The sequence below is a fragment of the Thalia democratica genome, chromosome 9 (assembly GCF_965202585.1).
Source record: "Thalia democratica chromosome 9, ktThaDemo2.hap1.1, whole genome shotgun sequence".
In the NCBI taxonomy this organism is placed as follows: Eukaryota; Metazoa; Chordata; class Thaliacea; order Salpida; family Salpidae; genus Thalia; species Thalia democratica.
This window is the reverse complement of record NC_139173.1, coordinates 18,291,490-18,316,892: the sequence shown is the minus strand read 5'-3', so window position 1 is coordinate 18,316,892 and position 25,403 is coordinate 18,291,490. Positions and strand designations below refer to the sequence as shown.

At 26.9% G+C, this 25,403-nt stretch overlaps 1 protein-coding gene across 1 annotated transcript; it reads right to left on the bottom strand.

Moving 5' to 3' along the window:
- Window positions 1-477: 477 nt before the first annotated feature.
- On the bottom strand, window positions 478-16,025 carry LOC145844872 (kelch-like protein 35). Its single transcript, XM_082952292.1, has 2 exons — window positions 15,925-16,025; window positions 478-1,600 (listed from the first exon to the last, which is right to left on the bottom strand). The coding sequence occupies exons 1-2, from the start codon at window positions 16,023-16,025 to the stop codon at window positions 478-480; spliced, it is 1,224 nt and encodes a 407-aa protein (XP_082808418.1).
- Window positions 16,026-25,403: the final 9,378 nt, after the last annotated feature.

Below are 25,403 nucleotides of genomic sequence, written 5' to 3'. Positions count from 1 at the left end.
CGTATTGTTATATTTTATAACATGCAAAAATTTTAGAATGTGTATTTAAAATTTTTTTTTGGAATTTTTATTATATTAATCAAAAACTTTTGACTAATAGTTAGATATAATTTAAGATTATCAATACTGAACAAGTATGAAATAAAAGACAGTAAGAACTTCGATATATGCATTCATACGTTCAGAAAATAATTCTGCTTATGAAGATTTTTATAGTACACGTTTAAAAACGTAAATAATAGTTCAATGAATGTTTTTTTAATTTATCGTAGTTATCTTTATAATGAACTTTATAGATTAAACTTTAATAAAAAATCATAACTTTTAAAGTTATCAATAATTAGTTATAAGTTTGTAAAATAATTGATACTACATCGTTTGTAACCAATATACAGCAAGAAAATAACTGCAAACTTAAAATTAAGAAAAAGATAAGGTCTAAAAATAACTAAGCAATAATTACAAGTACTCATACTGTTAATACAAAGGTAATGTTACGCAAGAATAGCCTTTGATGTTTTCCGTAACTTCACATGGTTTATATGACCATTCATCTTTTTCAACATCGTAACAAATCACGCTCGAGCTGTCTTCCTGAAAGACAAAAATATTATTTTCAACGGAAACAGCCCTGACTCTAATACCCGAAACTAGTTCGGGCAGTTTGAGAGAGACAAACTTTTTACAGGCGCCGTCAAATACTTCGCAGGCGTTTACTCCTTGCGAAAAAACGAACAACTTGTTCTTAACAGCAACTAAACTGTGGTTCGCTTTGCTGGTGATCATGTTCGGCATTTGCGACCACCTGTCTGGCAAAACATCGTACGACTCAACAGTGTTTGTTAAATTAAGTCCGCCACCGGCAACCACAATTCTTCCTTGAAATACTGCGCAAGCCGCCGACGTCCTTCCTTCTTTCATTCTGGAAACTTCTTTCCACCTGCGGTTTTTTGTAGCAAATTGCAAACAAGATGCAGTGTTTCCACGTCCTCCCAGGACATAGAAAAAACCTCCCATGACATAGATCTTGTCCATGAACGCGCAAGAGCAAAAATTCAAACGAATCATGCCTTGAATTCTTCCTAGCCTGCTCCAAACGTTAGTGGTGGGCGAAAATTTATTGATGGTGTATGTTCGTGAAAGACCACCAAGAACATAAAGCTCTCCTTTAAGACATACTGCATGGAAAACTGCTCGCTGTTCTATCATTGGAGGGAGAGCTTTTGCAATGCCGAAATTGTTTGCATCGACAACATTTACTTCACTGGTGTATATACTTGGTGAGCCGGTAAAACCTCCGCAAAGCAAAACTTTATAGGATTTTTGATCGCAGTGTCTGCTTGCATAAGAAATTTTATAACCGTCGAAGAACAATGACCCTCTCGCAGTAGCTTCCTTTAGTTTCATTAAAAAATCTTTCTCCTTAAAAAAGGCCGAAAATTCATCCAGTAGCAGTCTTATGGTGCGGTCAGTTAAAAAAACAAGGCGCACTTTTGACAAGAGACTTTTAGCGTGCCTGCTGCGTTCTTCAATGTTGTGCCTCATCCACCGGTCAGCTGCGTTGTAAACTTCAACTTCTGAAGTTATTCTAAGTCCAGAACTTGCGAGTATTTTTAATAAATAAGTGAAACCCAAATCTAAAAAGTTTTGAGTTTCAACCACCATTGTGAAGCAACGTTCTATATAGCTGAAAATTGTCTCATTTGCACTTGGCAAATTGAACACTCCTGTTAAGTAATAAAAAAACGCTGCGTTTTGAATGTTTAATTTTTCTTCGATAACTCTGCACATTTTACTCCGCAAATGTTGGTTCGAAGAAAGCTTCTGTAATTTCAAAAGAGATACTAGTGCATAGTCATCTTTCTTGATATCACCTACAAAAAAAAATTAATTGATTAGGTATTTGTTTTAAATTAAAGTTGATTATCGAAGTTTTTATATTTATTTGGATCACACGAACATTAGTAAAGCTTGATTTGGTATATTAACATACTAAAAGTTTTTATTCAAATTGTGTTTAATCCGTCAAGGTGATACATGCATAATAAAGTTTTAACTGTTTGTTTTTGTTTTACTCGTATTTTTAAATTTACGTTTTGCTAAAACTATAACTCTAAAACATTAAAGTAATATTGTTTTCTACCTCTATAACTTTCACGGACTTTTTCGTTTGTGTAACAAACTTAGTCTATCATCTTAAAATAAAACTTTTAACTTGTAAACCAAAACTCTTTTATCTTCATTGTTGACTAAAGTTTTTTTTTGCACTTTACACTAACGATTGGTACTTACATTAAACCTTTAACCTTATACTCAAAAAGTAACAATTAGTTTCTATTATAACAATATTTTTTTAACACCAGTTACTTTAACCTCTTCTTAAGTTCTACAAACTTATACTCTTACATCTCCAGTTTTTATAGTTTTTAAGCTCTAAATCTCAATTAATATTTTCAATAGAACTGTATCAACGTATAAATTGCCGTATGCAAATAGTTTATAATGTAAAAATTTAAATTTTTTTTTTAGTAGATAGGTTTGAAATCAAAATCAAAACCAAAGTGTAATAAGCAATTTTAAGATAAAATTATTTAAGTTGAACTTTTGATTTTGAAATTATAAATATATATTAATTTGTTGTAAAAACTATACTTTGTAAAAAAAAACAATACTAAAGTCCAGTGGCGACGCGTGGTTTTTTTATTAAGGGGCGCGGAAAAATTTAAAACTTAAAATAGAAAAAATCATAAGTAGAGAAGGAGTTTTTTTTGTTGTGAAGTCATAATAAAATAGGCAGACTTAAAAACTAAGAAAACATTTAATCCAGGTTATCATTAATAGGTATACAAACTTTTATTTGTATACATACAAAAACTTCGCAAAACAATTCGTAATAAGTTGAAAAGATTTGTTGTGACGTCATAAAGACTACAAGAAATGACTTGTAACTAAAAAGTGATTTGATTCGGGTTATTATTGTTAGGTATACAAACTTAAACTGCTATACGTGCAGTAGCTTTGCCAAATGAATTGTTTTGGTCTTCAACCAACATTATCCTCTAATTAGAAGTCTATACCTATGGCCTTCTCAGGTTAAATGTTGCACGGCTAAAAAAAATTTAATGAAAGAAACCAAAGTTTCATAGCTAACTTTCTCAATAACTTACTTTTAATTATTAGATGAAGTTTATAAAAACATACCAGGTTACTAAAAAATAAAATATAAATTGTAAATGTAATATTGTAGCAACCAGAATAAAAAACAGATTATCAACTTATAAAGCAAATTATTCAACATCAAAAAAAAAAATTAATTTTAAATTAAAACTAAGTTCAATGATCTTTCATTTGTAACAGTGGAGTTTAGTAATGCATTATTTATGAAATTATTTAAAGCATTTATTTAAATTACAGTTCAAAGTTGTTCAAAATATTGTTTCTTTAGAAACCAGTAAAGTTTTGAAACTAAAAGTAAAACTTTTTTTAATAAGTACATAAATTTACATTAAACTAACTGTTTTAAAATTAAAGACTTAAAGAAAAAAATTAATAAATAACAATGACTAATTTGCTTAAAAAATTGATGAATTTTTTAGTTCTCTTAATTAGCATAATAACAAATATAAGCTCTCAATATTTTAAGTAAATTATGAATTTCTCATTTAAGTTTACTAAGAATCAAGTTAGTGTTTTTGTATAGTAAGGCCAATAAAATATCAAAAGTGTGCACTGTATCACATTACTACTTTTTTGAAACCTTGTCTATACTGAAGCCATTTAAAAGGCAAGTTTAGCTAGATGTTTTTTTAAGTTTAGAAAAATTCAATTAAGTTAGTTCCAGTACCAAGAAGCAGTAACCTCTGTCAGCTCCTTCTGTTCTTAATCCTTATGAAATGTAATCGAATGTATATGCGTTAAAAAGTTTTTTAGAAGGAAAAGTACACTTTCTTTGACTCTCGTAACGGAGTTTTTGAATAACAAACATAAAAATTAAAAATAATAATAATTTACCAGGGAAAATAACAGCTTAAAAAATTAAACTGATACATTTTGCATCAAATTTATATGTTCTTCTCAATTTTAGGAGGAACAACTGCCCCAACGTTCCTCCCAACTCGTCGCCCCTGCTAGAGTCATAATAAAACTTATTTAAAACGCTTAAATTATTATAACTCACGACGTTTCAATGTGCTAGTTTAACAATACAGATATACAGAACCTAAAAAAGCATAAGTTATATTTTTAGAATTAACATCTTCAAAGTTATCGTGAAAACAATCGATGAATTTTTTTCTTTCTTATACTAGAATACATTGTTAATATGCTAAAATTATTTGATATAATATAGAACTGATGTTTATAACAGTCTTCAATAGAAACAATCAAAGAGCTCACAAAAAAATTAAATTTTATAACTCAAACAGTATTAAGTAAATAAAATTTTAAAACGTTTCTAAATTTTCAACCTAAATTGCTATACAAGAGATAAAAAGTAAATTAAAAAAAATTTTAACTCTTTAATTAATATCATTAAAAGACCAGTTTAACTTTAAATAAGGAGTAAAAGTTGCTATAATTAAAATGTAAGTAACTTAGGCTTTTCACTGGTTTTATAAACTTATACAATTACTAAAATAAAGTGTAAAATAACATTCTAAACAGCTTTTGTAACGAACCAATCATTACATTTTATGCTTCGTTTTATTTCAGAAGAGTTAAAGTTAAAGAATTTCAATGTTTTCAGTGACGTCACAACTAGTATTGAGAATAGAAAATGAGAAAAGGAAGCGTGAAGTAAATTTGAGAGAAAGAGTTTAAAACTTAGCTTGCAGACGCGAGTCGCGGATTGAGTGACGGAAGAGACGCGAGTCGGCGTATTACTACCGGGGGAGAGAGCGCACAAAACTACGTGTTGACGATAGGATTGTGAATCGTATGATGAACAATCGAGAAGGGTTTTATTGATAAAATGTGGATAGAATACTTGATCGTCCAGTCTACTTTCTGTACATTTCAACAAAATGTTTAGTAGTTAGTATATGTGCCTACTGGGCTCTTATCAGAAGTCATTGGTTTTAATTTCTTTTCTTTCACTTATTTCACGATGTGTTTATTAATGTTGTATATAAAATCACGTGCACTAATAACTAGTTTTTGTATTATTATTTTCATGGTAAGTACTAGTATATCAAATTAAGCCTGCGTTCCATCTGAACGACTGTAATACTTTAAATAACCGTTTCTTGTTATCTTATTTAAGAGCAGCTAAACCAACCTAACATCAACGTAATTGATGACGGTTACACTTTAACTAAAAATAACTACCACACTACGTTTACTATCTCTTTATACTTTATATTTTTTGGATAAAACTTTTATTTTTAATACACTTTGCTTTACATCTTAAACTAACTTTTTCTAACTTTTAATATTTCTAACTTAACTAGTTTTCACAAATATAAACGAGTATAGAAATAAATATACTAAACTACAACTTTTTTTCAGTACCTTTTTGACTTGGCAATGTTTTGTTTTGAAACATTATCGTACTATTTTTCTTACATAACTCCAAAAAAGCATTGCTTTTTTGCTGTGGGAAATCGGTTAAGTTTTGACTTAGTCTTTCACTTTCTCTCTTCCTCAAATCATTTTTGTTCTCTTGGCAAATAGATGACATCATTTAATTATTTTTTAATGTATGTTACTGTATTTTTAAATAAGCTGTTACAAAAAGTTAATAATTTTAGAAACTCTTAAAAGTTAATTTATAAATGTGTTTATTAAATAATTTACTTTAATTGAAAATTACATAAATAAGTTTTATTTTAAATCTAGGATTTTTACAATTCGCTTTTAAATTAGTTGTACAAAACATAGTAATTTTTCTAATGTGGTAAATAAAAAGTTATGGTAATACATTTTTTTCTTATAAACAAATTAATAAACATAAATAAAACAATAAAAACATTTTGCACAGTGCTGTCTTTATTGAACAAGTTAACACAATTCTACGGAGTTAAGTAAAAGTTAATAAATACGTCAGAAAAAGAATAGAATTTTAAGTAGATGAATATACTTAAATACAAGCCATAAATATTTTAGGATAATAATTAATAGTAGATACTTTATATGTTATATAATCAACTGTTATAAACTATGAAAATGGAGTGAGTAAATAAAAAATAATAAGCAACTTAAACTTAAATTAATAAATATATTCAAACTAAAGTACTATAAAATGCTGTATGTTTATTATTCTATACAACTAAAGATGTTAACTTATCATTTTTAAAGCTAATTAAAATCAGAAGTGATGTAAAACTAATAATTATTAATTTATAATAGTTGTGACTTATGCTTTAGTATATAATATATTGATCTACTTTATCTTCTTTTCTGTTTTCTGCAGTACTTACTTTTTTTACAGAATTCCATTAAACTGTGTTAATTTGTTTAACACATAGAAGCATATGTTTTTCAATAAAGAAAAGTACTGAACAGAAAGCGTTTGTTATATAGTCCAGCAAGCTTGCTTCGTTGGGATTTGTATTAAAAAACAATTAGCTATTAATTTTGAATAAATATAAGAAGTAAGTTTAAAAACTTTATCCTAAATACAGAATTTCTAAATATAAAACTCTTAAAAAGTTTATCTTAAGGCAAACACAGATTTTCTAAATAAGCTTAACAACGACCGTATACAATTAAAAACTGTAGTTTATTGTTTGTAATTGATTTCTCTAAAAACTGTATAAAACATTAAAAAAACGTTTTTATTCGTTATGCCAGTGAACAAGTTAAACTTTTACTGTTTAAAGTAATTTTAACAATGGTTTTTGCTTTCTAAAATGTTTAAGAATCATAAATGTACGCCGTATGCAAGGCCGTTTACATTAGAACAGGGTTTCCCATATGACCCCCTTAGGAGCCATAAGCAGCAAGGGGCCAAAGGGGAGGACCATGAGTAGTCAAGAACCACAGGGGAGCCATTAGGTCATTATTTGAAACTTACACTAAATATTCTGAAGTTGATGGTGAAGGGCAAAAAGGTTTTAGGGGTATTTAACGGTAGTTTTGAACTTATACTAGATATTAAGGGAAAACTTTAGAAATTTAGAGGGTTACAAGCTGTAAAAGAGTGATCCATTGAGCCGTGGTTTGAAACTTACACTAGATATTCTTGAGTTGATGGTGAAGAGGAAATAAAAGGTCTTAGGTGTATTTAAGGGAAGTTTTTAAAAAAATCTTGTCGGAAAGGTTCATAGCTATTTTTATTTTTTTAATGGGGGTCTTATAAAAAAAAAGTTTGGAAAACCCTGCATTAAACGAACTTATACTTATAAGCTGCTCATTTTTAATTTTAGACTCCGTTTTGGAGACACGCTCATGATATCTTAGTGTATGATAGTTGGACAACTTAAATAATAACTTAAATGATAACTAAAGTTAACAACTACTGACTATAATTTACAACAAAAAAGTTTAATACAGCAGTTTTCAATAAAAATGTTAGTTAAAAGACATTTAAAATGTATAAAACCGATTAAAAATTATTGACACTAAAAAATAACTTATTAACTTGGTACTTACTTTCAAAAAAAAAAATAAATAAAAAATTCAATTTGCTTGTCTGAAACTCTAAATTCTGTATTCTAAGAAAATAAAATCAGCGTGTCATCAACAAATTGTCCGTTACTATAAGTCAAAAAGGACATCAACAGCCGTAGTTATACAGAAATTTTGCATAACGTCCAATTGTCATAACACCTTCAAACAGTGTTAAAAACTTTATTTTAAATAACAGTAAACACTGTTCCAGATACTAGGGACTATTCGCCATTTCCATTAGAAGTTAAGCTTTTATTTTTGTGTTAAGTTTAACGATGGTTTTTGCTTACTAAAGTGTTAAAGAATCAGAAATATTAACATATCGTTATTCGCACAGCACCAAATTTCTTTTAAGCAACAAATAAATAACAAGCTAATAAAATTTTACAAGTAGTTAGTATATGTTTTTATTAAAAATAATTTAGACTATAGCTGGTTTACGTACTAAAGTTTTACTTCTTTTAACTTTTTTTAACTGACAAAAAATATCTAAACGTTTTGCTTTCCAAGTTTACACGTACTACTTTTTTTAATCTAATTTTTTTATAACAACTTCTTCAACAATTCAATGTAACTGATATATTTATCTTTTTATTGAAAATTGTCTGTATTGTGTTTTAAACCATGTAGAATTATTTCTTGTTATAAGGATTACTGCATTAATAATTAGTTTGGATTAAACATTTTGTGTGCTTAATTTTTAATTTCTTTTTATACACTTCTAATGTTCATGTAGCTTAATGTCTAATTTTTTTAGATTAGACAACATAAACCTATTAACTTACAATACTGACTTTAAATCAATTTTTTAGTTGAAAAAGTAAACTGTATAACTTTTAATTCAAGACAATGTACGTTTTACAAAGAAAAAGTCATCAATACTTTTAGAACGTAAAATCTTTTAATAATAAGACAGCAATAAAGCTTAATAAGATTATCATTTAAGCTATTAACTTATATCACTGATTTTAAATTAATATTTAGTAGAAAAAGTTGGCTATATCTTTTCTAATTCATTACAAAATTTTTTTTTGTAAAAAAAAAGTCATCACTACTTTTAGAACATAAAACCTTTTATCAAAAAAACAGCAATACAGGGAACAGGTCAAAGTTGCGCGAAGACAAAAATGCACTAAGGGACTAAATTGCACGGAGACAAAATTGCACAAGGACACTACAGTAACCTCTCGCTTATTTACGCACATTGTGTCCACAGAAAAAGTGCGTAAAGATATGAGAGATCGTAAAGAAACGAGAGGTACCAATTATACTCACTATAATGGCTGTTTTTTAATATTGCTTCTAGTTAAAAGCAGACTGGGCACTTTCCCACTTTTAACTATTTGTTTACTTTATTTATAAATATGAAAACAACAGATAAAACTATAAATATATAAAAAAAAGGATTTGAATTTCTTTGAAATAATAATACGGGTAGAAATAATTTTACTATTTTAATAATAAGTATAACTTATCTTAATCTTTATTTATATTTGACATTTAGATTTTATTCTACTTAGCAAATTCAATTTATAATTAAGCATTTCTTTACAATTATAAAAAAGTGTTTATTAATATATAGGGCAAGACTGCTGTATTATTTCTTTGTGTTTTAAACTCTCACTATTTCATTATACTTTTATTATTAAACACAGTCATATTTCTTTCAGAATTTTGATTTAATATTTTATTTTTAACAAAATTTCTGATATAATGGGGTATAACTAAATATTTATCAATTAGTCAAGGAACATAAATTTACAAAGTCTAAAAATATAGAGAGGTGTATTAGCATTCAAAGACATATTTTAAGTTAAAAATTTTTGCAATAAACCTAATTTTTGCAATATTAAAAAAAAATAAAATTTTTATTTCTGAAATTTATATAATTCTGAAATGCGTAACTAAACGAGAGTGCGTAACGTCACGAGTGCGTAAAGATCCGAGAGGTTACTGTAATTGCACAAGGACACTAATTGCACAAAGATACTTTTACACAAAGACAAGTTTGCACGATGGGACAAAATTGCACGAAGACATTTTTGCACCAAGGTTCAATTTTGCACGAGTTACAATTTTGCACAGAGAGTCATTTTCGCACGAGAGTAAAAAAAAACAGAAAAAAAAAGTATATAAAAACAGTAAAAAAGACTAAAATATAAAATAATAAAAAACAAAACTAAAAAAAAAGTTACTGACCGAGAGTAAGGGCTAGGGGTAACAGTGATAGTAAAAATAAAAATAAAAACAAAACTAATAAAAATTATTATAGAAATTATTATAAAAAAAAAGAATAATAAAAACAAATTAGCTAAAAAGAAAAAAAAAGCTACCAACTGAGGGTAAGGGTTAGGGGTAACAGTGATAGTAAAAAAAAAAACAAATAACTAGAATAAATATTTAAAAAATAATAATAGTTTACCGACCGAAGGTAAGGGTTAAGGGTAACAGTAGTAGTAAAAAATAAAATAAAAATATCAACCCAAGCAAAAATGTCTCCATGCAAAAGTGTCTTTGTGCAAAAGTGATCCTGCGTTCAATTTTTTCTTCTTTCAATATAGTTCATTCTGCAAAAGTATCTTCGTGCAATTTTGTACGCTCGTGCAAACTTGACAGCAACCCTAATAACAACATCATTTTAAAAACCTTAACTTAGTTGAAATACTAACTTTGATTTCATAGAGTATGCGAAGTTAATAAAACATTTATCTTCTTATAAGTGTTACCAACGTAAAGAAAAAAACTCTAAATAGAAACAACCGAGATTATAAATTCAAAACAGTGTATGAAAAAAATAGTCAATTATTAAGTAAAACAAACTTAATATAAGGAATATTCTTAAACACTAAAAGTCTAAAGTTGTATATAATATTTTACAAAAATACGATTTGCTAGATTTTTTCAAGGCTTGTTGATATTTGGTTTTACAACAACTATTAAGTTATAAAAAAAAAAATTTACGAAAATAGTTATACAATTGTTTTTTTTTAATTTAGTTTAGGTCTAAATGAAAATTTTTAACAGTAAACATAACAGTTTATAGTTTTTGTAAATAGAATAAGCCTTATGGTTTTTTTTTGCAATACCCACTAAATTTGTGATAGTTGTTTAACCAACTGGGATTAAGGGTTATTAAATTGATAGAATGATATTGATACATTTTAACTTAATAAACTTAGATAATGCTAATAGTAATGTATGATACTTAAAGCTGTTAAATGCTACCCGTTATAAACTAGACACAATAAATGAATGGTTTGATTATTATTAAAAAAACATAAAATGATACAACACTAATAATATAAAGAGCCATGCACAAAATAACTATATAAAAACTTTACTTTAGAATGTATTTAAAATAAAATTTAAACTTTTTCACATGAGTTAGAACTGGAAAAGTATACTTTCCGAACGTATAAATTAAGATAAAATTAACTACTTTGGATAATAATTTATATAAGAAATAAACATTGTAAATAAAAACTTTACATTAGTTATTAAAATATTACAAGTGTCTAAATTTGAAACTACACGTTGATTCTGTTAAAAAGTAAATTAATGTAATTTAGGGTTAGGCAGTATTTGGGTGGTGTTTGCTGGACACATAGACTAATACGATTTAAATTGAAACCAACAAATAATGTTGGTACTTCAGAAAATAAACTTATATGGTTATAGTATATTTTACACCCTCACTATTAACCATAATAGATAATAAACAATAACTTAACTAATACAGATAATAAATAATACTTAAATTAGGCATGACAATTTTTAGTTATATTTTATATTAAAGAACAAATACACAATCTAACAATAGGAACTCTATAAAATACTTTAAAAAGATTTAAACCTTTACACATGTTTTAAATCTAAAATACAAAATAAGAATAAGAACAAACTACTCAAACTTTAACCCATAAAACACTTTTAAGAATATAACACTAAAAAGGACTTTACAATAAACAATTTAAATAATAACTAAGTTCCATAATAATAATAAAGCCACTTGCTTATAATTAACTGCAAAACAGCAAAAACTAAAAAGCCAAACTCAAGCGTAGCTTGGGGTTTTGAAAAAATTACGTTCTCTCGAAAAGGAGAAAATGCAATTAGTATTACAAATTCTAGAACTACATTTGGAAAGATCTTTACTTAAATCTCACTGCAATCAAAATGACACGCCTTTTTCACAGACGCCTGTATAAAGTATATCTCTTTTATGATTTTATTTACATCAGACGTTTGTTAATTTATTTTCTCCTTATCTGAACTCTAATTTAATTGCATGAGTACTTGCACGCGTCTCATTCTGGCATTCTCCCTTAAATACAAAACGGTTTATCAAATACAACTTGATATACCGCTACAGGATGTTTTTTAGCTTATTTAAAATAAACTGAAGTTAAAAGTAAAAGTTACTTAAAACAAAAAAATTGCACTTAAAAAACTGATTTGACACCTTTAAATCACATCTAATTTAATTTTTGACTTAAAACATGTTCAAGACTTGTAATTAATAGTTTAAATGAAAGCTTATACTTATAGGCATACATTTAAATACATTTAAACTGCTTTTGATGTATTGTGACGTCATAATCAAACAAAATATGCAAATTTTTTTAGTAAAATGGTATTTCTTGAAAATTTTAAAAGCATAGCTGGTTGCTTAATATAATTCATTATATTTATTGTAAAATGAAACTTAAAAGTTATATTTACCAACCTTTAGTTAGAACTTAGGTAATGTGATATGTATGATTTTAGCGGTATATAATTTCTTTAGCTATTGTAACACTTCAACAGTGTTTTTCGCAGTCGAAAGTAGCTTTCTTTCTTTTCTTTCAAATTTATTTAACTTAAATTGAGTAACGCGTTTGTTTTGGTGGGTCAGTTTTTAGTGTCTTAGTTGAGAACGCTTATTTATTGCAAAGTGTTGTGTTCGCATCGTACACTTGTACGATGGCGACTGTTTTTTATATGAGCTTTTGAATTTAAGTATTACAATCTTACTACTTAATTAGGCTAAGCTTAAATGATAGTCTAAGTTAATTCGCGTTTCATAAGTCGACTTAACTAAATAACTTAGCTAAGTCAGTTCTAAACATTTAAGTAACCGTCACCGATATTGTTATAACGTGTTAAGCCAGTTAATATCTAGGTTAGCGTACCTAAGTAACAACATTACATCGGTAGATCGGCATAATATAAAAGTCAGGTTCCGTTAGCAAAAACTTAAAAATTGGTAAGAAATTTTATAAAGCTTTTTAATCAACTGTTCCATTTTTAACTCATTTGTTGTGCAAACCTCATATAGATGAGCCGTTTGATTGATATATTTTGACAGTTTTGGCTAAAATAGAAACCAAGTCTAATTTTCGAAAAAAGCTTCGAGTTTGCTTACATCACTTAAACTATTTTTGCGAGAAAAAATTGTAACTGAGTGTGCAATTTCATCCATATTAAGTTTGGTCAGCCATGAAAAGTCAGCGGACAGCACAAATCAAACAGATATAATTGATTCTATCCTGAACAGATAGAACCAAGTTAAGCACCTTGCAATTTATTATTAGTGCAGGTTTGCCCTTTCTGCATTACAGCAGTGGGTATTCTGCCGCATCTATTTTGCAAAACAGTCCGTTTCTTCGAATGTTTATTAATTAAAAACATTTAAGCTTCTAGCTAGTGTAAGTTTTCAAACTACTGCTCAACTAAAAATTTCTAGTCACTAGACTTGAAGCGCTTTCTTTACCCACAAGGTAAAACTCCCGTTTTTATATTTGGTTAGCTCTCAACAAGACCTTCTCAAAGTATTTTCTGAGATGTATGAAGATTATTTGAACTTAAAATTGTACAAAAATTAATTAGAAATAAACATTTCAATAAAATATTGGCATATAAAAATCAAAAAATACAAAAGTTTAGTTGAACTACACGTAAGCAGTAGCAAGGTTGTGGCTATAATAATTCTCTGCTCAAAATGATGAGTATTTATATATGGCTGAAGTACGCAGATGCAAAATTGCATCAGTTAATCACGTGACCTTTCGAGCTTTCTCTTAAACGTTTGGAGTTTTTCTCAAAACTTTGTATCAAAACGGCTATCAAATGCAGTTTGATAACCCTTTACAAATTTGCTCTAAATAGTCACAAACATACTTTGAAAGCTTGATCTCATTTTCATGCACGCCACCTATAGATTTTTTTATGATTAGCATATCTGAACCTGAACAGATTTGAATATAAGTCGATTTAAAACTTCTATAAATGGTAAGAGTTAACTGATGCCTAGTAATTTTTTTCGAACAGCAGTTGTTTCTTGAGTTTAGCGTTCTCTAGCTGTCTTTTTCATAAACCATAAAATAAATATTCATTTTCAAAAGTTTGTCACTTTTGTCGACTTTTAAAAATATATAACTCATTTATGCCTTGGTAAGTTATTCTATAAGTACTTGATTAAATTGTAGGAAGCTTCCGCAAATAGGGAAATTGATCGTTGAGAGAAAAGCCAATTCTCTCGAAAATCATTACCGTATATAAGCACTAGATTTCTTGAATGCAGTCGCTTTTGTATTGTATGAGTCAAAGTTAGCCAGCGTTGTTTTTTATGATAAAGTGTTGCAAAGTTTAGCCATCTTTGCGGTAATCGTATTATCGTCAGCTAGTTTTTTAGTGGCGGTTTTTTGAAATATTAGACATAATTTTGTAATTTTTTTTCAAGTGAGGAGCTCAGTCAAGCGAATCTCTAATGTTCAGACAGTAAAGCATTTCGTCCAGCTCAAAGTGTCCTACCCCGTTTTAGCCATTCTAAATCTGAAAGGTCAGTTCCGAAACATACCTTGATATAAACTTTTTAAGCTTCCCGAGTAGACCACTGAAAATCCAATCGTTGTTAAAAAGTGTCTTAGTGTCGTTTTGTAGTATTGTTATAAAGAAGTACAAATAAAAAAAAAAATTATACAGTAATCTTCCTTTATTCTACCAACATATGTTTCTGTGTGTCAACGAATCAACACACTTCAACTGGGTTCTGTAAAAAAATAATTACTGTAATGAGTGAATAGAAGCATAGAATAAAGTAGGTGTATAAATGTTTTCATTAAAATAATATATTTTCTACAGTGATAGTTATTAATAGGTTAAATACTTAATATTAAGTCCGACTGTTATAAAACTATATAATATTTGTGATTATTAAGTCTAAAATAAGTAAAGTAAGCTATATTACACAACAAAACAACAAATTATAATGTAAACAAACAACTCACGTTAATAAGAAAGATAACTGATTCAAAATTTATTGTCGTTTAATGAAAAATACATTCATTGCAACTAATAATTACGTCACAATGTAAACGAGGTTATTTAAACTATTTAATTTGTATTGCAAAGAACATTAATTTAGTTTTTATGTAATCTATTTTGATTAAAAATAATAAAAAATTAACCATTAGATAGTGAATCAATGAAATTTAATAAAACTTAACGACGGTGAAGGCAATAAAGTCACAGAAACTCGATGTAACATGTATATTATATATTGAATGTTTGTAATGATTGAATCAAAATTATATAGAATTAGGAAGCAGATTTAGTTCAAATGTAAAAATCAAAAATGAAAAAAATTAAACTTTAAGAAAAACCGAAACACAAAAAAATCAAAATTGTTATTGGGCTTATAATGTACTGACCGATAATTAATTTACAGCGACATACATAAAATCATAATAAACTAAATTATATATATATTGTATTTAATAATTAATGAAATAATTAATTGGTAAAGTAGGAGTCGGCTGTTTAATTTAAATATCCCATACAGATATTTTAAATATTTAGTAAGTAAGTTGTGTTATTTATGAAAGTTAAAATGTAAAACAACAAGGTAGTCGTATGCTAAGTATAAACCTGCAGTAAAAAACCTACTAGCTCTCTTGGGCGTAGTAGGTAAAAAAGCACGGTTTATCTGTGATTTGAATACAGGCTTCCAATTAAACTTGAAAGTTAACATATAAAGATGTGAAGAATTATAGTCGGAGGGTAAAGTGAATATGTGAAATATCGGAGAATAGAAAGTGACTTGTGTGAAATAGATATAAATAATAAATGAATAAAGCTATATGTTACTTAGGATATATAATTATATTGATATATGTTAAGTTAATGTGTGTGTGTATGTGGAAGGTGAATGAAAAGTATGAAAGGTGAGAAGGCGCCAAGGTGTTATTTGAAGAAAAACCGTCGGTTGTGTGCACAATTGTTTGAAATATCACGACTTTTATTTAGTGATTGTTTACTATCTTCTGCTAAAATTACCATTCGTTCAAGGTTGCATATTTGGCAGATCTTGCTTGCGCTACTGATGTTATTGTTGGCGTGGTGGAGGATGCTCCATTCCATTTCTGGTTTGGTTCCATACCTACCAATATTAATAAGGACATAACCAATAATAGTAACAATATTAGTGATATTAATAATTATGATAATAATAATAGTTACGACAATAATGATAATAATTATTATTATTATAAAAATAATAACTGTAGTAACCAGAAAAATACGAATATCTGTAATACTTATAACAACGAAGTAATTAAATGTGGTTTTAAATTCAAGAACAATGTAGGTAAAAATTGTAACTGTCGTAAGTCGAATAAAATAAACTGTCCGTTACATGGAAACTGCTTAATTAAAAATGTTGTGTATAAGGTGCGTGTTAAATGTAAACTTAATGAATATAATAACAAAAGCAATAATAATGTTAATGATAATCATAAGGATAAAGTGTATATTGGTTCGACAGGAGGTCACTTTAAAGATAGGTAAACTGGACATAAGTATACTTTTAAGCATGTAAATAAAAAGAATAGTACAAGATTGTCAGATTTCGTTTGGCAGTATTTTGATAGGTATGGAACCAAACCAGAAATGGAATGGAGCATCCTCCACCACGCCAACAATAACATCAGTAGCGCAAGCAAGATCTGCCAAACATGCAACCTTGTACGAATGGCAATTTTAGCAGAAGATAGTAAACAGTTACTAAACAAAAGACGTGATATTTCAAACAACTGTGCACACAACCGACGGTTTTTCTTCAAATAACACCTTGGCGCCTTCTCACCTTTCATACTTTTCATTCACCTTCCACATACACACACACATTCACTTAACATATATCAATATAATTATATATCCTAAGTAACATATAGCTTTATTCATTTATTATTTATATCTATTTCACACAAGTCACTTTCTATTCTCCGATATTTCACATATTCACTTTACCCTCCGACTATAATTCTTCACACCTTTATATGTTAAATTTCAAGTTTAATTGGAAGCCTGTATTCAAATCACAGATAAAACGTGCTTTTTTATCTACTACGCCCAAGAGAGCTAGTAGGTTTTTTACTGCAGGTTTATACTTAGCATACGACTACCTTGTTGTTTTACATTTTAATTTTCATATATAACACAACTTACTTATTAAATATTTAAAATATCTGTATGGGATATTTAAATTAAACAGCCGACTCCTACTTTACCAATTAATTATTTTATTAATTATAAAATAAAATATATATTTAATTTAGTTCATTATGATTTTATGTATTTCGCTGTAAATTAATTATCGGTCAGTACATTATAAGCCCAATAACAATTTTGATTTTTTTGTGTTTCGGTTTTTCTTAAAGTTTAATTTTTTCATTTTTGATTTTTACATTTGAACTAAATCTGCTTCCTAATTCTATATAACTTTGATTTAATCATTACAAGCATTCAATATATAATATACATGTTACATCGAGTTTCTGTGACTTTATTGCCTTCACCGTCGTTAAGTTTTATTAAATTTCATTGATTCACTATCTAATGGTTAATGTTTTATTATTTTTAATCAAAATAGATTACATAAAAACTAAATTAATGTTCTTTGCAATACAAATTAAATAGTTTAAATAACCTCGTTTACATTGTGACGTAATTATTAGTTGCAATGAATGTATTTTTCATTAGTTAACGACAATAAATTTTGAATCAGTTATCTTTCTTATTAACGTGAGTTGTTTGTTTACATTATAATTTGTTGTTTTGTTGTGTAATTTAGCTTACTTTACTTATTTTAGACTTAATAATCACAAATATTATATAGCCTTATATCAGTCGGACTTAATATTAAGTATTTTACCTATTAATAACTATTATCTGTAGAAAATATCTTATTTTAAAGAAAACATTTATACACCTACTTTATTCTATGCTTCTATTCTCTCATTACAGTAATTATTTTTTTACAGAACCCAGTTGAAGTGTGTTGATTCGTTGACACACAGAAACATATGTTGGTAGAATAAAGGAAGATTACTGTATAATTTGTTTTTATTTATATTCCAGTGAAGTTACTTCACTAGGATCTTTTGTTAGCAAACAATTAACACTATATTTTGAACATTTATAAAGAAGTACTAAATATTTGCTGTGTTTATTTATCTGTTTAGACTTAAGTGTAAAGTATATACTTTATTTAAGTTAAAGCTAGTGTTTCTTATTAAGACCGAAAACTAACTTTATTAGTTTTTGCGTTTCTAACGATTAAGAAGTTATTTAGTATTCTTACTTTTAGATGACTTTGTTTCTATATACATTTCGTAACTGTACTTTAAAATTTAGTAGTAACTAAACTTTTAAGCAATAAATCCGGTAAAGTAGTAGTATACAACTATTTGCTTACTCAGTAGTGCAGTTATTATATTATAATATTTAGTTTCTCAAATCATCCCCTTAGTATGTCCATTACCTATCATAAGCACTTTACGATCCGCTGTCACCTTATTGCTCATGATTTTTTTCTTAAATTATATTTGCAGCTACCAGGGCAGGGTAAGTGTCAGATATGAACAAAGGGACACTTTTGCACAGATAGAATTTTTTTTACTATCACTGTTACCCCTTACCCCTTGATCGGTATTTTTTTTTCTTTTACTATTTATTATTTTTTAATTAACTTATTTATTATTTTATCGTTTTTGTCTTTTTTCTGTTTATTTTCAACTAACACTGTTACTTCTAATCCATGGTAGATAATTAAGTTTTTTTATATTTTTTATCATTTTTCTAAAACTATGTATATTCTTTTTACACTACTGGTACCCCTGACCATTACCTTTGGTCGGTTTTTATTTTATTTAAAAAAAATTTCACCCTCATGTAAAAATGACTCTTCGTGCTAAAGGGTCTTCAAGCAAAATTGTGCCTTCGTGCATTTTTGACACCAACCAAGTGTTTTTAGCTAACTTTTCAAGAGTTGTTACCCGATAATGATAGACTCATAATTAAATGGACATTTTCTTTTAGGAAACCAAGTTTTCTTCATTAAAAAAATGTTTTAAATACCTAGAGATTTAAAATAATTTTATAAACTGACTCAACATAAATATTAAACAACTAAATTCAAAAAATACATTACACGCACAGCTTTTGATGGTTTACTATCATATCTAATTCGCTAGCTTTTCTAACCCGATCACTTCTAACCCGATCACTTCTAACCCGATCACTTCTAACCCAATCACTTCTAACCCGATCACTTCTAACTTGATCACTTGTAACCCGATCACTTCGAACCCGCTATCATTTCTAACCCGATTATATCTAACCCGATCACTTTTAACCCGATCATTTCTAACCCGATCACTTCTAACCCGATCACTTCTAACCCGATTATATCTAACCCGATCAGATCTAACCCTATCATTTCTAACCCAATCGTTTCTAACCCAATCTAATTAGACAATTATTAACCCGATCTCTATTAATATGTTTGTTTATTATTGTTCTAAAATAAGGGTTAGTTAAAAAATACAAAATAATCTCATCAAAGTTGTTTTTTTAATGAAATTTAGTTTGTTTTGTTTAAATTAAAACTTAATTTTCTGATAGGTTTTGTTAAAATTTAGTTCTTGATATTTATTGCTATTAGAAGTTTGTTATCCTACGCTAGACCCAGGCATCAAAATCTGGGCCACTTAAACTGAATGACAATTAACAAAGAGACGAAAATTTATGTATCTTAAAATCAAAAACTACAGTTTTATCTAATATTTATATATCAACGGAAAAAGAAATCAACACTTTGGTACAATATAAATTGACTTATTTATGATTTGAAGGAGGAGGTTTTTTAATAAGTTTGGTTTTAACTCGCTAATAAGCAAGTTTAACATCAGTTCTTTCATCGATCAGTGAGGTTTAATAAAACCAAACACACCTGCACAATCTTTCAATTTAGAATTAACTTCCAATTTCTTTTCAACAAAAAACTTTCTCTTCAAAATTCTACATATATTAAGACGATTTAGTAGATAATTTCAATGATTTTAGTGCAGCAATCAGCAAAATAGGCTGAATCACGCACTTCTTCATTAAAATAAGTTTAATTGTTACCTTCGTAAAATTCATTTAGAACGTACTAGAATGTCAGAATTCAAACAAACTACAAAAGTTCATGAATAAAATTTATTCTTGTTCAAACATCAACCGGATATACACATCCTAACTTTCAGAGTTTGGTTCAGTACATTTGTGCAACCGTTTGGTATTTCATTGTTTTTTTATCAATTATTTTTTTCGCTTTACCAAAGAATAATCGATACAATTAAAATAAACACTATTGAAACTAAGGTACAGACAGTTGTAAAAAAATCAAAAATTTAAAAACATTGACTAACCACTAAATTTAAACTTTAAAGTCTAAAGCATATTAAGAATACAGGTCAAATAAATATCTATCAAAAAAATTGAAAAACGATTTATTATTTACAGAGAAAAGGCGCTGCTAATAAAATCACACTATAAAATGAACCAAATTCTACATATAAAATCAATGGTTTATAAGTTTAAAAACTTTATAAATTACTTATAGTTTCTAGTATTAAGTATTTTATGTTATTCAAGTGAACTTAAATCAAAGTTGTTCAATTTTTTTGCAAAAAATAGTTTTGTTTGAAAGCTAATTCCACATTTAGACTGAAAAATAACTATGACTGGATGAATTTTTTGATTTATTTTCGTGGTAATTAATCATTTAGTAACGTTCAAAAATCGATTGTAATCAATTGTAGACAACTAGTTTTAAAAAGCATTATAAAAAGTATAATTCTTTTGAATTCTAAAGATTAAATATAAAGTTTTGTGATAGTCGTCAAATGAAGAATAATAATGAGTATTGCAGCCGTTAAAGACTACTCCGTACTTTTTTTGAAGAGATTCTTTATAGTTAATATATTTTTTTCAAGTATAGTGACCAGATTGGCAAGTTGCATTCAAATTTAGAGCGAATTTATATGAAATACAACTTTTTAAGAATATTAATACCATTATATATGAAACTAGAAATAATGCAGTTAGTAAATATTAGTAATCGTAATTAGTGTGGTGGTTTCATTAAAAATTATTTTTTTTTTAATTTTAAGTTCTTAAAACGAAAGTGTATACTGTTTCATAAGTTAAAAGTAGAGTTAGATGTTTTTTAATATTTAGAACCTGTCATTTACTAAAACTTAAAATTAATTTCTTTCTTTTAGCCAATTGTAAATTATCTTTAAAGCTTGAATAAAATATATTATATAATAAACTTAACTATAAAAGCTAAGTGTCGAAAACTTATTATTTTGCTTTTTTTTTTTCAAAATATGATGTATGTAAATAAAGCAAAATAAATTTACATTTAATATGAAAATTCAAAAGTTTTCAAAATTTAAAATTGCTAAAACAGTTTCTCACGATAAATAGTAGAAAATAATTTTAAAAATTTCTTGATATCTTTTTAAATTTATTGTTTCACAGGTTTCCGAAAACTTTAGAATATTAGCGATAATTAAACATGAAATATAAGTATATGTTATTTGATTTTTTTATATAACTAAAAATCTTATAATAAAGGAATTAAATTTGTTTGTATTGTAAAACTGTAATCTAATATAAGTCTACGAAGAAACTAATATAAGTATAACGAAGAAAAAACTCATGACAAATGTAGAAGTTTTGAGGTGTAAAAAAACACCGAGAATAAAGTCAATAGACTTCAAGCTGGCTTTACTGTAATAAATAAAAAGTAAATATGTTACGTGTAATAATCGTCTGAAAAATAGTTGATTAAAGGAAACAAAAAACTTGATGGAGTTTTTTTTATAAACTTCTTCTCCTAGTTATACTTAATTTAACTTTAATTAATTTATTACTCTATTTCAAAATGTTTTTTCAGTACTTATTTCATTTTTACTTACGTTACTTCAACTGTTCATAATAAAGTAAATTTTTAAGAAATTTTTCTCAACTAAAGTAACTTAAGTCGTTAGTTAAAACATTTTGTATATTAGATAGATTGAAGTAAAGGTTTTTAAGATCACCTGGGCGAGATTTCATTAACCTCGGACTTGTTATACAAATAAACATGTCTGTTTAATTATTAAAGACTTTTTTTGCTCTAGGACTAAGTAGGAATTTATTAATGATATGAAACCAAGACAATCAATCGACGTAACATATTTTTGCGGTTTATTATATGATGAAACTTTTTTAGTATCTAGATTATATCTAAAAATCATATTTTCAATTTTTATAACAAAAGTATTTAATTTCTCCTAGTGTGTGTTTGAATTCCGTTATCTTAATAGGCGTATGCAAGTTGTATAACAATTTGTAAAAGTTATAAAATGAAACTCAAAACTAACCTACTATAAAACATCAATACATTAGTCAGCAATAATACAACATTTACAACAAACTTTTGTTGTTTTTAAATCGTAATTTAAAGTTTTTTGTATCTGAATATTACAATTGTAAAAATATACTTTTTAAAATTTGCTTATCTTAAAATTATTTAGTCACGTGAATTATTATACAATCTAACTTAAATATAGTTTTAACTGCTTACTTTAAATTCCTACAAAGAATAGTTCAAAATATTTTAAAGTAAACGATTTAATGAATTGTAAATGATTAACGAAAAACGTCTATTAATGTAGATTGAAAGAACAAAAAAAATATGAAATAATGAAAAAAAATTGAAATTATGTGTAGGATAAAATATCAAAAAATGAGGTAATAAAAATAAATTAAACTTATGTTAAGTTAACACTAAATTTAAATTTATACTAACAATGATAATAACTGTTTTTACGTAACACATTAAAATCATAATGCTTTAAAAAAACTAAAAGTAAATAACAACAAATATTTTAATAACTTTATTAAGACTAATCTGTTTTTGTATGAAATCCAGATTAAAAAATAAGAGTAAATCAAACAAGTAGAATGGTTAGATACGATCGGGTTAGAAGTGATCGGGTTAGAAATGATTGGGTTAGAAATGATCTTGTTAGAATTGTTCGGGTTAGAAGTGATCGGGTTAGAAATGATCGGGTTTGAAATGATTGAGTTAGAAATGATAGCGGGTTAGAAGTGATCGGGTTAAAAGTGAACGGGTTAGAAGTGAACGGGTTAGAAATGATAGCGGGTTAGAAATGATCGGCTCCCAAAATAATCATGACAAAACCAAATGAAGACGTTGTATAAAAAATTTCACGTTAAGTAAACTACAGAAGATTTTTTCAAAAGTATCTTGAAAACTAAAAATACTCTTACACTGTGCATTTAACATACATAGAAAATAGGGAAAACGTAAGATTATAAGGCAAATATGTACCTAAGATCTTTTAAGAAAACGCTACTCCAACGTTTTAATTAACAAAAGTACAGCTTTAGACTAGTTTTCAATTTGTTATTTTAGTTTAATTTTTTTTTTAATTCTCATAAAATAAAAAATATTATAAATTACTACAACTTAGTTAATAGCTAAACCTGTTTTATTAACGTGTTTTTAAATTAGGCACCCCTTATTAGTTAACTACCTATCACTTTTTTTCGCCCTTACTAGGTATTATTCATAGGTCGCAAAAATCTCCTTGAGGGGACGATATTGCCCACTTTGGAAAGCCCTGATCTAAAAAGCAACATTTTTTTATAGTTTGGTATTAGTTGTGCTTCCAAAGTAAGAAATCAACTTTATTTAATGAATAAACTTACTAGGGAATCAGATAAAATAAAAGTTACGATACCGTTTTTGCTTTTCTGAAATAAGCTGCTTTTTTAATCTAAACATAAATAACACTGGCTATCCAGAAAAACTCTTTCTCGCAACTTACCTATAATTAAGTAGCTTGATTAGAACAACATTTTTTTAATTAACAAACATAATGTTATTTTAATTTTCTGTAAGCATTAATGCGCAATCAATTAAATATTATAACTTTTTTGTTAAACAAAAATATTTTATATATCTTTCCAAAAACATAACAGCTGCATAATAATTTCTCTTTAAAGTCGGATTGCTACTTATAAAAAGCTACTGCCTTACATCAAACTAGTTTAACAAAAAAAAGGTTTAGAAATTGGTAAGCGATCATTTGTAACCTTTCCTTTTATAACCTGATATTTTTTAACTTGACTGGTTTCTAAAATGTTTTTATCACTGAAGGGTCTATTAAGTAAAGGTTAGTTTGCAGTTATTAACATAAAAGTTTACATATAGAAGTAAACATAAAGAAACAGTATAGAAGTTAGACTATTATGATCAATTAAAAAATCAAAGTATAAAACGAATACAACTTGAATATTTCATTAATCCATACTTCTTGTATTAAACATTAAAAATTAAATGAGCTATGACCTATAACACTCTTAACACACTTTTAGATTGTACTATTTAGGCTCGCTAAGTAATACTAAACTTTTTCTTTACCGCCTAGTTATGATTGTAGTTATACATACAATATAAATCATAGTATAGTTCGTTACCACTATGATATGCAAACTTTTGTAAGAAAATATGTAGACTCTGGAACTTAACCATCTTTAGAAAAAGTTAACCAACACTTTTTTGTTTCTTAGAAATTTATATGAGTAGAAAAATTATCACTTGCTACTATTCAAAATACTACTATAAGAATTTTAAATTTTTAAAACAAATATAATGTTCTTTATCGTAAAACTATTTAAGCTATTACCGTGTTGAAAAAAGTTTTAAAAATAAACAGAAATCAATTTTTTATAAAGTAGAGTTTAAAAAGCAAATCTATAAGGAATAGTAACCTTATTGTACAAAATAGTTCAACTTTAAAATAATAGTTACAATCAAAGCTTTCAAAAAAGAAGTTTATTTTTTCATCCAGTTTAAAATAAATGTATTTTAAATATTGAAGAACATGTTTGAAACTGTACATTGTACATATACAGTAAAGTTTTTTATTATTATTTTTTTAAGAGGTTCTTAGTTTTAATGAAATAAATACCTTTTAATTTATTTATGTAAGCTAAACTTAATAAACTACATTTTTGCTCTAAATAGTACAAAGTAAAACAATACAAGCAAAATAGTTAAAAATCGTATTTAAGCAAAATTTTGTAGCTAACATCAAAACTTTAAGAAAATTAAAACCTTATTATTAAAAAGTTTTTTGAAAAATATTTAAACATAAATTAATTAAAAGTAAAAATAAAAAAGTATTTCTAAACTCATTTATCTAAACAAATGCTTTTTAGCAGTAAAATGTATATGTTACTTGAAATTTTAACTGTTTAACAAGTTCTTTTACTTTTCCGCAGAATAATTTAAAATAACTAAACAAAGAAAACATAAATCAACGAAAACTTATTAACAATTATACAAGTAGCATATAAATTTCATAAAATAAAAATAAAAACTATAGTAAGTGCATACCATAAGGCACTAC